This window comes from Sciurus vulgaris (genome assembly GCF_902686455.1).
Source record: "Sciurus vulgaris genome assembly, chromosome: 6".
Taxonomy (NCBI): domain Eukaryota; kingdom Metazoa; phylum Chordata; class Mammalia; order Rodentia; family Sciuridae; genus Sciurus; species Sciurus vulgaris.
The window spans coordinates 74,591,208-74,606,190 of record NC_136466.1 but is presented as its reverse complement, the minus strand read 5'-3'; the positions used below and the strand labels follow the sequence as shown (position 1 = coordinate 74,606,190).

The following is a 14,983-nucleotide window of genomic DNA, read 5'->3' as shown; positions in this document are numbered from 1 at the left end:
CCCCCCCAAAATTGTATAAATCTGAAGTAAAATATAACGGTTACTTTAACGAAAATAGAGTAATTTATTATTGATATAGTGACATATATATTAGATATAAATTGTGTCAACAGAAAAAATAGTGTCAATACTTTTTAAAATACTAAACCATGGGTTGGGGAGATAGCTCAGCTGGTAGAGTGCTTGCCTTGCAAGCACAAGGCCCTGAGTTCGATCCCCAGTACCGCAAAAAAAAAAAAAAAAAAAAAAATACTCAACCATTACTAATAAAATTGATAATTCTATGACGCACATTAAGAATGAAAAATAAAACATAAATAAGGAAGATCAGGGATTTAAAAGGTAAACAGATAATATAATGAAAAGCTTTCTTTAAACAAATATAATGAAAAGCTTTCTTTAAACAAATTTAAAAACATGGGGTAAGTGGACAATTTCCTGGAAATTTAACTTACCAAAACTGAAGAAGAGCAGTGAGGATTGTTTTTCTTAGTTAAGAAAATATAGCTTTCTGCCTGTGGACGCCGCCAAGAAAGCATCATTAAAGTCTCTGTTCCTGCTGCCGTCATGTCTAAATCAGAGTCCCCTAAAGAGCCCGAACAGCTGCAGAAGATATTCATCAGAGGTCGGAGCTTTGAAACAACTGATGAGAGTCTGAGAAGCCATTTTTAGCAATGGGGACACTCACGGACTGTGTGGTAATGAAAGACCCAAACACCAAGTGCTCCAGGGGCTTTGGGTTTGTCACTTATGCCACTGTGGAGGAAGTGGATGCAGCCATGAATGCAAGACCACACAAGGTGGATGGAAGAGCTGTGGAATCAAAGAGAGCTGTCTCAAGAGAGGATTCTCAAAGACTAGGGGCCCACTTAACTATGAAAAAGATCTTTGTTGGTGGCATTAAAGAAGACACTGAAGAACATCACCTATGAGATTATTTTGAACAGTGTGGGAAAATTGAAGTTATTGAAATCATGACTGACAGAGGCAGTGGAAAGAAGAGGGGCTTTGCTTTCGTCACATTTGATGACCATGACTCTGTGGATAAGATGTCATTCAGAAATACCATACTGTGAATGGCCACAACTGTGAAGTGGGGAAAGCCCTGTCAAAGATGGCTAGTGCTTCATCTAGTCAAGGAGGTTGAAGTGGTTCTGGAAACTTTGGTGGTGGTCGCGGAGGTGGTATTGGTGGAAATGACAATTTTGGTTTTGGAGGGAACTTCAGTGGTCGTGGTGGCTTTGGTGGCAGCCGTGGTGGAGGTGGACATGGTGGCAGTGGGGATGGCTACAATGGATTTGGTAATGATGGAAGCAGTTTTGGAGGTGGCGGAAGCTACAATGATTTTGGCAATTACAACAATCAGTCATCAAATTTTGGACTCATGAAGGGTGGAAACTTTGGAGGCAAAAGCTCTGGACTTTACGGTGGTGGAGGCAAATACTTTGCCAAACCACAAAACCAAGGTGGCTATGTGGTTTAGGCAGCAGCAGTAGCTGTGGCAGTGGCAGAAGGTTTTAATACTGCTAGAAAACAAAGCTTAGCAGGAGAGGAGAGCCAGAAGAGTGACAGGGAAGCTACAGGTTACAACGGATTTGTGAACTCCGCCAAGCACAGTGGTGGCAGGGCCAAGCTGCTACAAAGAAGACGTGGTTTAGACAATACTCATGTGTATGGGCAAAAAAACTCGAGGACTGTATGTGTGATTAGTTGTATGACAGGTTATTTTAGTTTCTGTTCTGTGGAAGTGTAAAGCATTCCAACAAAGGATTTTAATGTAGACTTTTTTTTTTTTGCACCCATGTTGTTAATTGCTAAATGCAATAGTCTGATCATGATGCTGAATAAATGTGTCTTTAGAAAAAAAGAAAAAGAAAGAAAGAAAGAAAATACAGAGACCCGAGGTGTAGCTCATTGGTAGAATATGTGCTTAGCAGGCATAAGGCCCTGGATTTGATCTCCAACACCAATAATAATCATAATTCTGACATCACATAACATTTTTCAGAGAAAAGAAAAAAAGAAAAGTTGTCTAACTAACCCTGAAAAATCAGTATAGGCATACTCTATAGTACAGTTCCCAGATTAATGTTTTGCCAGTAACTTATCTTTTGCATTTAATGTTCTCACATCATACAATATGTGTATTCCTCAAATCAATGTTTCATCTAATATTTAATTAGGAAAAACTATATGTAAGATCCAAAACTCAATACAACATTTTCAAACCCACCACCCCAAAAAGTATAGGAAATGCTTAAGTTACATTACAAACATAATTGATAAGAGAGAGTATCATGTGTTAGAACATCAAAATTGATATGAATTATCAGTGAGGTGGATATGCCACACAAATGCTACTGGTGATACATATATATATATATTTATATTTATATATATTTATATACACAATTTACCACATTGATAAATGGCAAGAAAAAATATTCATATCCACAGAGATAGTTCATAAAATCCGACATTCATTTTTGACAAAAAAGCTATTGGCAAAGGAGAAAGAGAAGGAAACTTCCCTAACCCAATAAACAATAGGAAAGACATGAAGATGTCATCCACATCACACCGAAATCTGAAATAGTAAGAACATTCCTTTAAACCATGAGCAAGACAAGGATTATCACTCTATTCAGCATTTGTCCTAGAAGTCCTAGCCTAGGTATTCTCCCTCTCTCTCCCCGCCCCCATCTCTCTCTCTCTCTCTCTCTCTCTCTCTCTCTCTCTCTCTCTCTCTCTCTCTCTCACACACACACACACACACACACACACACACACACACACGGAATGTATGAGAATGGAAAAGGAAGAAATAACGTTTCCACAGATGGACACCATTGTTTAAGGAGAAAGCCCAAAAAGAATCTACAAAACGTTTTAAGTTATGTAAATTATTTAATATCAATACAGAAAAGCAATTATACTGATACATGTTAAGAGCAACTAGATAGAAATTTTAAAAATATTTACAATAGCAACAGAATTATTAGATCTAAGAAGGAACAAAAGATGTGCAAGATCTTCATGCCAAAAATTTTTATATTTTGAGAGATTTTCAAGACACAAAGTGGCATACTATATTAGGCAAGATTCTCCAGAGAAAGGAAGAGAGGGAGAGAGAGAAATTTATTATAAGAGAGAGAAATTTATTATAAGGTATTGGCATACACAATTGTGGGATCTGAGAAGCCCTAAGATCTGCTATCTGCAAGCTGAAGGCCCAGGAAGACCAGACGTATAGTTCAAAGACCTAAACAGAGAGCAGATGTATAGATCCTAGTAGGGCCCAAAGACCTGAGAATAGGAGCCATGAGGGCAGATTTAATCAGGCAGAGGAAAAGAGAATTCTCCTTTCACCCATATTGGGGAGGAAAATTCCCTTTACTCTGTCTCTGGAAACATCCTCACTGATAATAACCAGAGCAATGTTTACTCCGATGGGGGTCCCTGTCTGACATATAAAATTTAACTATCATCCCACCCTCATAAAGATCAATCTTCTCCCAGTTTATCATAGTTCGATGTAATTCCAGGATAAATCCCAACAGTGATTTTCACAGAACTTTACAAGCTTATTCTAAATATTATATGCAAGAAAAAAACGAAAAATCATCTGGGGGGTGACATGGATGGGGCAACAGGGAATTTGCCTTTCCATTTATCAAGAATTATTATAAAAATATAGTAATTAAGACAGCATAATACTGACAAAAGATAAACAAACTGACTAGTGAGATAGATCGGACAGTGAAGAAATAGACCCACTCAAATAAAATCTTGATATATGACTAAGGCAGTATGATAGATTTGTATAATAAAGATAGGCTATTTGATAAATGATCATGGAAAAATTGGTTCTCCATATGGAAAAAATCTAATTGGATCCCTAACACCCATTACAACTTTATATGAAATAAGTACTTTAAAATGGAATATGCATAGCTTGTCTGAAAAAAATCTCATTTATATTCTTGATAATGGGGTGAGACGAGAAAAGGTGGAGTAACAAAGTTCACTTACTCTTTGCCCCTTACATGTTATATTGGTTTTTTCTTGCTGCCATGACAAATTAACACAAATTTAGAGACCTAACACAGCACACACTTGTTATCTCCCAGCTCTGTCGGTAGATTAGCGTGAGTCTCACTGGGCTAACATCAGGCTATTACCAGCACTGTGTTCTTTTATGGAGACTCTAGGGGCAAATCTGCTCCTAAGTTCATTTAGATTTTTTAATAATTCAGCTTCAGTTTGTGCAGTTGTATAAATGAATTCCCTTTTTCCTTGCTGGCTATGAGCTGACATTCCCAGGTTCTAGAGGTTGTCCATAAATATTCTTTGGCATGTGGCCCCTTTCCTCCATCTTTGAAGCCAGGAATGGAGGGTGGAGCCCTTCTCATGTCCCACCTCTCCTGCCTTCTCTAACTCTTCTGCTTCCTTCTCCCATCTTTAACTCCCCATCTCAAGGCTCTAACATCAATCCTATCTGCAAAGCCCCTTTTGCTATCTAATGTAACATATTCACAGATTCCAAGGATTCGGACATGGTATCTTTGAAGGACCATTATTCTGCCTACTGCACTGGGAAACTCAGGTTTTCCATGTTTGCGCTAACACTGTGTGTGGCTTGTATGTTCTTACACAGTGCCTCAGCCCTGCAGGCAAGGGTGGAGAGGAGACTAGGTAGGACATATCCCCTATCGTCTTCATCCCTTCTGCTTACCTATACTTAATTACAGGGCTTTGCTTACCAGGATATGTGAGGCTGAAACAGACAGGAAGTTGAAGAATTTAGAATTGACCTCCTGACACCCAGCACTAATTTAATATTGCAACACTTTTCCTCTATCTATTCTTGTACCACCCTAAGTCTAAGAAAGATATTTAAAAAAAGGAAGAAGAGAATACGTCGGGAACAAAAACACGATATCATTACAAGAAAAACAGCAGAACATCCCCCCACCCCTTCCTTAACAACTTAATCTAGGAAGGTTCCAAACTTGGGGTGAGATAAACATTAGAAGAGCCTAACTCATTTGAGTCATTTATTACATGTCATTATGTACCATACACAATGCTACACAATTCCACAAACCTTTCTTAGTTCTTTAAACTAACCCATATAGTACATGTGCATAAATGCTATCTGTAAATGAGGAAAGTCAAGCTCTGAATGGTGATTCTCACTAATTTGAGAACAAGTATCAAACCTAAGGGAACAAGTATCAGACTAGATATAAACCTAAGCCTGCTGGCTGCCCCAGTGGAGGCAATTTCTTCACCCTCTCTCTACCAAGAAGGCAAGACTCTAATCCCCACACTGATTATTTCATGTCTAAATGAAGTCTTGGTGGTATCTTCTCCACATCTAACCTTTCTCTCACCCTGGATGTTACAGTGACTTCCTAATGTATGTAGATCTGGAGTTATTTACCTTCTTTTGATCATTACACATTTACTCTTTCATATTCCCAAGCTGAATTTCTTATCACTGGGGTTAGTTCTTGTGTGATGACCACTGGGCTGTAAACCTATATTTTCATTTCCTGTTTTCAAACCACTTTGTTGGAGTATGCTTGAGATATAGTAAGCTGTAAGTATTTAACGTATACAACTTGATGGGTTGAGAGATAAATTCTTTTCTTGCTTTCGCTTTTTGTTTGTTTGGTTTTTGTTTTTTAGCAGTAAGATTCAAAGAAAGCTTCAGACAAAGACTGTGGTTTCTGGTGGGACTTACAGGTACAAGATTTTCTTTTTACCATATTACCTTCTCACTGCCTTTCCTGTCTATTCAAGAAGTTATGTTATCAGGAAAAAAAAAAAAAAAAGCCAATTAACAGCCTCTGCTTTATTTCTGTGATGATAATTTACTCTAAAATTTCAGCATGAAATACCAATTCTCTCCCTGTATGACTGCCTATAGGTCTCCCTAGATGCCTCTTTTGCTGCATCTTTTCACTGCACTTCCTGCTCTGCTCCAGTCACACTGGTCAACCTGTCCCCCAGATGCTGTGTAACCACCCCCACACACTCTACTCAAAGTTCACCTCCAGCCTGGCTCTCTTGTGCATGCAAGTAATCCCTGCTACTCAGGAATCTGAGGCAGGAGGATTCCAAGTTTCGGGTCAGCCTAAGCAACTTAGCCAGGCCCTGAGCAACTTAGTGAGATCCTTTCTCAAAATAAAAAACAAAAAGGGCTGGGGATATACTCAGTTGTAAAGCATCCCAGGGCTCAATCCCCAATATAGGAAGGAAAAGAAGTTTACCTCCAAATTTTTCTATCACTAGCCCAGTGAGCTACTGAGCACCTGCGATGTGTGCCTGGTTCGAATTGAAATGTGCTGGAAGTATAAAACATACACCAAGTTTTTAAGACTTAGTAGGAATTTAAAAATATGAAACATCCTCTTAATAATTTTCTATTGAATATATGTTGAAATAATATTTAGCATAGGTTAGGCTATTTAAATTAACTTAACCTGTTCGTATGTTTTACAATGTGGTAATCTGGAATTTCTAAATTACATCCGTGGTTGCACTGCATCACTATTGGACAGTGTTGTTCTGTTTCCATTGCTTTGCCTTCTTTTGCTTTCTTCTTGGGTTTTTTTTTTTTTTTTTTTTCCCATTTTATTTATTTTTTAAAGAAAGATTTTTTTTTTTTTTTTTTTACTTCCCTCTTCCTCCCCATCTCCCACTCCCACTCGGTCCTCTTCGGGTCTCCCTCTGATTCTCATGAAGTCCGCCCCCACCTTTCCCATCCTCCCTCCTAGTCAGAAAACACCCGTCCTTGACTCACTGAAGCCGCTCAACATAACAGCCTCCAGCTCCACCAACCCCCTCCACCCCCCCACCCACCCACCCCGGCAAATGACACCATTCCATCCCTCCCTCTTCTTGGTTCTTAATGCTGTGTGGAATTACAGTATCCACTTGTTTAAGGGTTTTGAGTCTTCGTCGCCCAATTCGAATGTAAGACGGAAACTTTGTCTCATTCACACCCTGATTCCCAGGCATTCAGAACAAATCCCGGAGTACTCTAAGTACTCAATACAACTTTTTTAAATGAATGGCCTTACTCTTCCCTAGTTGGCCACGAGAGGTCCAAAGTCCTTTGGGTCATGTCCATTGCTCAGCACTGACCATACGCTCTCAACCCTGGGAGAAAGGATGGTAGGATATCCACGCTTGATAAAACCTCCTTCCCGACGGAAAGAACCGGTCACCCATCCTCAAATGGGACTCTCCTTCCGCTCCTCCTTCCTTAGGAAATCGGTCCCACAGCCCCTCACTGAGCACTTTTCCCTCCGGCCACACGGCGGCGCGCGAGAGTACGGCGGCCGATAGTACAGTCCGTTCTCCCCGCGTCCCTCGCTCCGTGGACCCTTCCAGTTGTAGAAAAGCATTGTGGGAGACCCGTTCTGCCTTTTTCCCATTCTGCGCGCCGTGTGCTGGGGATCTGGCCATGGTGGGTGACTGGACACGCGGTTTCCCGCGCCTGGGCGCCAGGCCGCGGGATGAAGAAGCGCGACCCCCTGATCCTGGGAAGGCGCCTGCCGCGGCCGGACCAGGACTGAAAGTCCAGGTCTCAGGACGCACTTGGCAGCGGCCTAACCTCGGCCGCATCTTCCGAGGGGCCTCTTGAGGGCCTGAGGCGGACTTTGGCCTACGTTCCCTTCCCGGCAATTGGGGAAATTAACTAGATTTACTTTTATCGATCGTCGGCTGTTTGCCAGGGAGTCTTGAGCATAAGTATAAATTTTTTTCGCGTGACCAGGAAAGCCCCCCCACCCCCAGTATAACTGGCCTTGTGCCTGCCTGAGCCCACTGTAAAAAGTGGGCCAACCTCGAGGCAAAGTGCCCTTTGAAATGCGGATCACTACAAGTGTGTTCAGGTGCAGAGCTTGGCGGAAATTTAATGAGTATCACCGACTTTGTAGGTAAGTTTTCTTGTCATTGCCAAGTTGACCGGTTTACTCAGGATTTTAAGGATTCCATTCAGCTGCTTAAAACTTCGTTTCTGTTTTCATTAACAGGATTTTCAATCCTAAGGAAAAAAGTACTAGGACTAGTTGTTTTCTTTTCAGACAGTAACCAACAATTCATCTCAACCAGTCTGCAGTCTGTGCCATGAGTAGGGCCGAACTCTGTTTTCACGTAGCCTTTGTGTTGCCCGTTCACTTTTGTAAACTAGTGAATGTGGTGTCAAAAAAGGCATAAATAAATACTTTGCAGCCTTTTCCTGCCCTTAAATATGATATCTTTGGTGTAGGAGCTGCATAAGTAACAGTGCACATTTAATTTGTATGTACTTGCATCTTTAAAGTCCGCCAGTGTTAAGCGTATGTTTCTTTTCAACTAGTTCAATTTTTTTTTTGTTCAGGTGGAAAATGGATGCTTAAATCAGACATTGGCTTCTGAACACTACCTTGGGAGCACAGAGGTGACTTAAGGTAGGTTGATACCAAAATAGAAGTTGTGGGAAATTTTATTTTTTAAATTGGGGTGCCTTTGTGTTGTTTAGTGTTAAAGGCTTATTAGCATTAATACTGCTATATCTGTACTTGATAGCAAATGGAACCTGTTGCCAGCTTTTGTGGAAGTTTGCTTTTTTTCTTGAATAGACAATACTGAAGAGAAAAGTAAAAACATATTACTGGCATTCTGGATATCATTATTTTTGTTTGGTAATAAATGTAAGAAAAACTTGCCAAATCTCAGGCAGAAGTTGTGTAACTTTTAATACTGAAACGTGATACAGATTTATTATTACCCAAGTTCTTTATTAAAATGTAATGTAAATATATGCTTTTCAAATTGAGTATTTTCTTTTCTTTTAGGATGTCCTTGGTGAGGATTTTGGAAATTTGTTCTTCAAAAGTTGCTTGGATCATTTTAAAATTTCCAGGAGTCTGAGGAGTACTAAAATACTGCCTTTGGACAGAATATACATTTAAGATGGGATATTAATAAATGCTTTAATATGCTTGAGATTTGTGTTTTAAGTATCTGCCAGAAAATAGTTTCCTCTTACCTAAAGATCAAAGGGAAGGCTTCTTTTCCATCCAACAACTTCGTATTTGTTACATCTCAGCAGTTAAAATTAATATTCAGAGCTATAACCACTTATAGCCTTAAGATCGTTTCTGGCAAGGTCCAAAAAGAAACAGTCACAGGTGTGCGTTTAATGCACCCACTGCATGTTTACTAAAACTAGATTTGTGCACTTAAGGATTTTTTAAAATACCAAAGTACTGTGCTTTTAATTTAAGACACTAGGTTTTTCTCCTTTTACGTAGTAGGAAAGAACAAACAGTGTATTCAGGCATTCAGAAAAAATTTATTTGAAAGCAGTGTACTAGGACCTGGGAACACAATGATAAGCCAAACACGGTTCCACCCTCTGGGACCTTATATCTGAGTGGAGGAAATATCACAAAAGTAAAGCTTGCTTTGTGAGATAAATATCATGGTAGGATTTGACCACATCAGGGAAACCTGAGAAAGCAATGTTGACCTAAGGTAGGTGCCATTTTTTGCAAGGCAAAGATAGGCAAATGACATGTACAGAGACCTTTAGGTTATAAAATACGACCATGAGTCTGCTTTCATCTGTGGTTGCTCTCCCTCCTTAGTGCCCTGGTTTAGAGTTGGATGCTCAATGAGGTTTGTAAGATGGCTATTGCAGGATTTAGTCATGTTACAAAATGATGTTGAAGAGGTAGTAAAAAGGCCAGATCACTTAAGGCTTGGGTTTTATTAAAGCAAGATGTGAGAATCTAGTAAAGAACAGTTCAGAACAAGTGGGCCAATTAGAGGCTACTACAGTTGTTCAGGAGAGAGATGATTAGTTTGGACCAGTGTACTGAAAGGGCAAAGTCAACAGGATTTGATAATAAAGATGTTCTTGAGTTAGGCTTGCACTGTGGCAAATACTGGCCCTAAGTCTAGGTTGTGGGCCAGTGCTTAACTAGTTGAAACCTTTGAAAATCCAAGTAGCCTCTTAGCAAAACACTGGAGTGTAAGCCACAGGAGTCTTAAGGCCATGGGTATAAATGAAACCTGGGTAGAGAAAGGTCCTCTAGATCTGAGGTTTGGAAAAGAAAAAAAAATCCTAATAAGTAGTGAAAAGGTGGAGCAGGATGTACTGTAAAGGATGATCAGAATGGTAGAAGCAAAACAGGATTGCATTAAATCAGAAGGAAGAGAATGTTCTAAGACCTATAAATGCTTGGGATTTAGTGACATGAACAGGGTTTTACTGGAGTGATGGGAGAAGAATCCATATTAGACATGGTTTTAAATAGGCATTATGACTTGAGGACACTGACAGAAGATAGTTGAATCCTTGTCATATTTAAACCCAGGTGGCAAAGATAAAAGCTCAAAGGAAAAGACTGAATATATAAGATCAGAAACAAGGATCCTGAGGAGATCAGGAGAGGTGGAATCCAAGCACAGATGGAAAGACAGGAAAGGATGGAAGATAGGTTTGTATTTTCCCTGTAGACTGAAAAGTCACTGGAGAGGAAAGGTCAAGAAGAGGCAAGTAAGATGGAAGGACAACTGAAATTCACACTTAACCCTTTTTTTTTTTTTTTCTCAGAAAACACAACTAGGGCACTTAAGAAATTAAAAGCAGCACTTAAAAAGCTTTTTACAACATTTGTAAATAACCAGTGGAACTTAATGCCACAAAATACAATATTACAAAGAACTATATCAATAAAAATCTGCAGTTTGAAAGTGATGCCGCAAGTCCTTGTGCACCACAGCACAAGCTGAAAACCACCTAGAGCTGGGAAGAATGTTTTCCTCCCACTTGGTGTACTATTTATTGCACAGCAAGCCAGCTGCAGGCCAGGATTCCAGGTTGATCAGAAGCATCTGGTCTTGGTGGTAGACACAAGATAGAGTTGTATAGTTTGTTACCCTGTTTCAGAAAGGAAAGTGAGTTTTTACAAGACTATCCTTCCAGTTAAAAGGCCCTTCACAGGTATGCTGTAGTTAACCTTTAAAAGAACCAAAAGATCCTTGTGCTGAAGAAACACTTGCAAGGTTTGAGTAAATTCACAGTTTCAAAAGTACCAGTGGCACACAACACCCCTCCCACTCCCATCCCTGGCCCTTCACCAGGATCAAGTCTCTATCTTGAGGCGAGCAGCTTGAATAGTTTTTATTGTTTTTGCTGTGTGTTTTCCAGCCAGATTGCTTGTAGGTGTCTGAGATTTGTCTTCAATCAGGCTGTCTTTAGACCCATTTCTTCTCTAAATGAAAATTTGAGAAAATACAGTCAGAAGACAATACAGCCAAATCAATTATTCTTAAGAATACCAAGTTACAAGTACAGTGTCATAATACCAAAACCTGACAAATATTCCCTCAAACAATAAAAACGTCAGTTATGTACTTGGTGAATTTCATGAGGATTAGGCATGATTCACCCAAATAAGTCATTTTTTTGTGAATAATTTCTAAACCAGGCTTACAGTCTTCCCACTTTTCCAAGCAGGGCAGAGATGAAAATACGGCTTGAAGTAATTATTACAATCTTCCCAAATTACAAATTGTTTTCAGCAGCAGTCACCAAATCAAACGGTATGTATAGCACAATGTCTTAAGGGCCACTTACTTGTCACATTTGAGGTGGGGAGACTCAAGGACATTTGTGATGTAAGTGTTCATCATAAAGAAACAGGCTTGCTGAGTTACCAGAGCCTGGGCACTATACCCAGGACGTCTAGAATTGAATTTTGTACATACACAACCCACAACTGTGAGGGGAGACCCTGTGAAAGCTACTAACAGTACCTCAAACTACTTCCTTCACTCAACCTTCCTGCCTTTACCTACTAGAGATGACCCAACCAGTCTGTAGATCAGACTGGGAAGCATTTTTTTCTTGCAAAAAAGTATACCTTCACACAGTGGGCTACACTATCCATATTCTTATTTTGAGTCATTTGGACTTAAAAAACAAATCATCCTTTAGGAAATAGTTGTCTTTTATCTGTTCTGATGACTGCCTTAGTTTGTAAGCAGTACTGATTGAATAATTCTGCTAAGAATAGCAAGTGTGAATCTGAAATAGATTTCTAGATAGCCAGAGGTTGTGGGTAGGATGCTAGTGTATGTGAAGAGAAGGAATACCTTCTCAGAATCACTAGTACAAGAGCTAGGAAGTGGCCTCGACCACCACCTTGTAAATTTGTCTAAGATTGAATCTGTCCTCTCTGCATAACTTAAGGAAATAAATCAATCAAGTCCTTAATTCACCCCATTCATTATTCCCTTGTGCATGAAAAGGCCAGGTGAGGTATAAACCAGACCACTGTCAGAACTCTGGCACTAGGGAGGAGGTTAGGAAACAACTTTCCTGCTTCTACTGGTCACTCTAGACCCTTCCCTACATGGTAGCCAGATAATTGGCTTCCTTTTTGGCACTTTGGAAAGCAAAAAGTCCAAACTTTGTTCCCCTGACCGTTAAGGGTCCTCTAGTTAATCTACTCTCCTTCCCCATCATTCACTATGCTCAGGCCACACTGGTCTTGGCTCTTCAGCATTTCCCACCTCGTGCCCCAGCATTCTACCTACCCACATGGCTGGTCTTCACGTGCTAGATCTCAGCTTTAAATGCCACTTGCTAAGGTGGCCTCTGGCCACCCTATCTAAAGTAATGTTGACCCTATTGACTGTTGGAGCTTTATTTCTTTAGACTACTTATTATTTTGATTGCTTTTCCTGTTTACTTTTAAGTAGGTAGGCCAGGATCAGTAAACTTTTGTAAAGGGCCAGATTGTGGACTACATTGTCTCTTACATATTTTTTTAAACACTTGTTATTACTTCCTGGGCTGTACGAAAACAGGCAGCAGACTAAATGGCCAGTTGGCCATGCTTTGAGTGCTCAGACCAGTGCATGTCACTCCTTAGAAGTGCTCATTACCAAGTTCTTGAATTTTAAGTCAAATGCATCCCAGAATCAGGCTCACAATCAGACCATTGATCAAAAGATGCACCTGAGTAATTGTATGCAGCAAAGTGAGAGCTACCCTTTCAACATTTATTGTGTACAATTTGTGTTTCTTGAAATTGCTCACTGATGGAGATTAGTGGAGGATCTACAGTAGTTGGAAAAGTAAAACTACAGAGTAAAATAAAATTCCTGTTCTTGAAACCAATTTAAATACAAGACAAAAAACTCTGAAAGCTAATAATGCTTATTGATCATGATCATAATAATCCTAAGAGGTTTGAGCTTTCTGAATGCAAAGCCCAAACTATCAATCATGAATGTAACTTTGAAAAAGTGCTTTCAACTTGAAACAAATAATCTGTTTTGACAATTTATTAGCTCTCCCAGATTTAACTAATCAAACAGAAGCTGTGTTTACTGCTAAATCTCCATTCAAGACTTTCATTCCTCCAGCTGCCAGGAGAGTTGGCTACTGTAAGGCTCAACATTGAGCTCCTCCCCAGGAACTATCCCCTGCTGAAAAGAGCCTTGTCACCTAAGATCATGCTCTTCTCAGAAGCACACCTTATCAGACAACTGCCAAATGGTGAGTGTTGAGTGTCTCAAGGCAGGATAAAGGGCCATCTCTGAAGCTTCCCACAGAACCACTGCCTTAATTAAGACTGTACCACACAACTCGTGCCTCTGCCAAACCTCTTTCACTCCCCAACAAGTGTTAATCCTAAAGATTCTTTCCAATAAACTTCCTGCATATGAATTTCCATCAAAGAATCTGTTTCTAGGGAATCTAAGCTACATTAGCACAGGCTTATTTCATCCTGTTCAAGTCATTGATAAGAAAGAAACAGGGTCTATGAAAAGCAGCACATAATGGATACCACTGGGACCAGGCTTTGCAGGTGGTCCATGAACTCCCTGTATTAATATACAAAACTATATGCATTTATATACATTTTTATGAGAGACAATAGTTATAATTGGCTCTTCTAAGGAATCCACCATCGAAACAAGAATGAAAACCACAGAATTGTAAATAATAGATCCTTCATAAACATCAACTTTGGTTTTGGAGTGACTTTTTACCTAGCTGTATAAAGCCATCCAATTATCTTATTCAGCCCACATTTTTTTCCATTTTGCTAAAAAAGACACCATGAAAGATATCAAACACTACAGAAATATACTTCCTACAGTGCTTCCCTGATACATCTATGTACTTCCACTGAGTATTAAAGTGATTTTTTTAAGTATTTTTTTTCTCTTTTTATTTTTTGATTTTCTTAAAGCAATGAGGTGCTCTACTGGGTCCTTGAATTCTCTTTTAACCACATTTGTAAAAACATTTCTAGCATGAAGCTCATTCTCTTTAATGGGGAGGACAGAACTAAACTAGTTCTGTTTGTCATCAGTTAACAATTGAACATCTGTTCCCCCACCCTGTTAATCTATCACTTACTCTTCCTTTCTCTGGCTCAAAAAATACCTAAAAGATTTTTTTTTAATTAGTGATTTAATCTGATCTAATGATGTCTTAGTCTTCATTATACTTGGCATGGTCCCAAGCTTCAGATCATTTTAGACCACATACTACCCTCTACCTCTCATTCCTAACTTAATCATGCTGTGTCTTGGTTCTTGAGCACTGACTCCTCATTCCTTGTGCATCTTAATTTAACAGGATCTCAAAAAGGAAGTTAAAAGATTCATCACCCTGCTTATCTGAAGGAACTCCCCAAAGCACAAAATGCTTCTCATAACTGCCATCATAATTGTCATTACAACACCCAGGAACTTTATTATTACTAACCTGATGAACTGTAGAGCCACCAGAACCCTGAGCGTCTGAAGAACGGGTCACTGGAAGTGGTGGTACAAGATCTGTTTTTGAACTGCAGAGATGAGTTTTAGAATTAATGAATAACACCTAGAATCAGAACTTAACTTGAAAGAGGGTGATGGTGTAGATACGGGACATTTCCATCACTACAGAGAGCTC

At 39.6% G+C, this 14,983-nt stretch overlaps 1 protein-coding gene, 2 long non-coding RNA genes and 1 pseudogene across 8 annotated transcripts in view; 2 read left to right on the top strand and 2 right to left on the bottom strand.

Annotated features, from left to right (window-relative positions):
• The window catches only part of LOC306663162, a 78,497-nt gene extending 71,236 nt beyond the window's left edge, over positions 1 to 7,261 (bottom strand). Inside the window, exon 1 of the long non-coding RNA XR_013764382.1 lies at positions 7,092 to 7,261. This is a non-coding gene — a long non-coding RNA (uncharacterized lncRNA). The remainder of the gene's footprint in view (positions 1 to 7,091) is intronic.
• On the top strand, positions 568 to 1,521 carry LOC306664652 (heterogeneous nuclear ribonucleoprotein A1-like; annotated as a pseudogene). The gene has a single exon. The product of its transcript is annotated as a heterogeneous nuclear ribonucleoprotein A1-like (transcript).
• Positions 7,262 to 7,444: 183 nt separating the features above from the next.
• LOC306663161 lies at positions 7,445 to 14,799 on the top strand. 3 transcript variants are annotated; one of them, XR_013764380.1, is made up of 5 exons: positions 7,445 to 7,952; positions 8,396 to 8,465; positions 8,853 to 10,502; positions 13,441 to 13,573; positions 14,666 to 14,799. It is a non-coding gene; the product is annotated as an uncharacterized lncRNA (long non-coding RNA). The 3 variants fall into 3 exon arrangements; XR_013764379.1 differs by lacking the exon at positions 13,441 to 13,573; XR_013764381.1 differs by lacking the exon at positions 14,666 to 14,799 and having other exon boundaries at positions 13,441 to 14,654.
• Positions 9,333 to 14,983, bottom strand: part of EPB41L4A (erythrocyte membrane protein band 4.1 like 4A) — a 236,437-nt gene continuing 230,786 nt past the window's right edge. For all 3 annotated transcript variants that reach the window (XM_079143527.1, XM_079143526.1, XM_079143525.1), the window contains 2 exons: positions 14,795 to 14,876; positions 9,333 to 11,279 (listed from right to left, as the gene is read on the bottom strand). In XM_079143527.1, the coding sequence (XP_078999653.1) occupies positions 11,151 to 11,279; positions 14,795 to 14,876 (211 nt within the window). In that variant the 3' untranslated portion in view covers positions 9,333 to 11,150. The remainder of the gene's footprint in view (positions 11,280 to 14,794; positions 14,877 to 14,983) is intronic.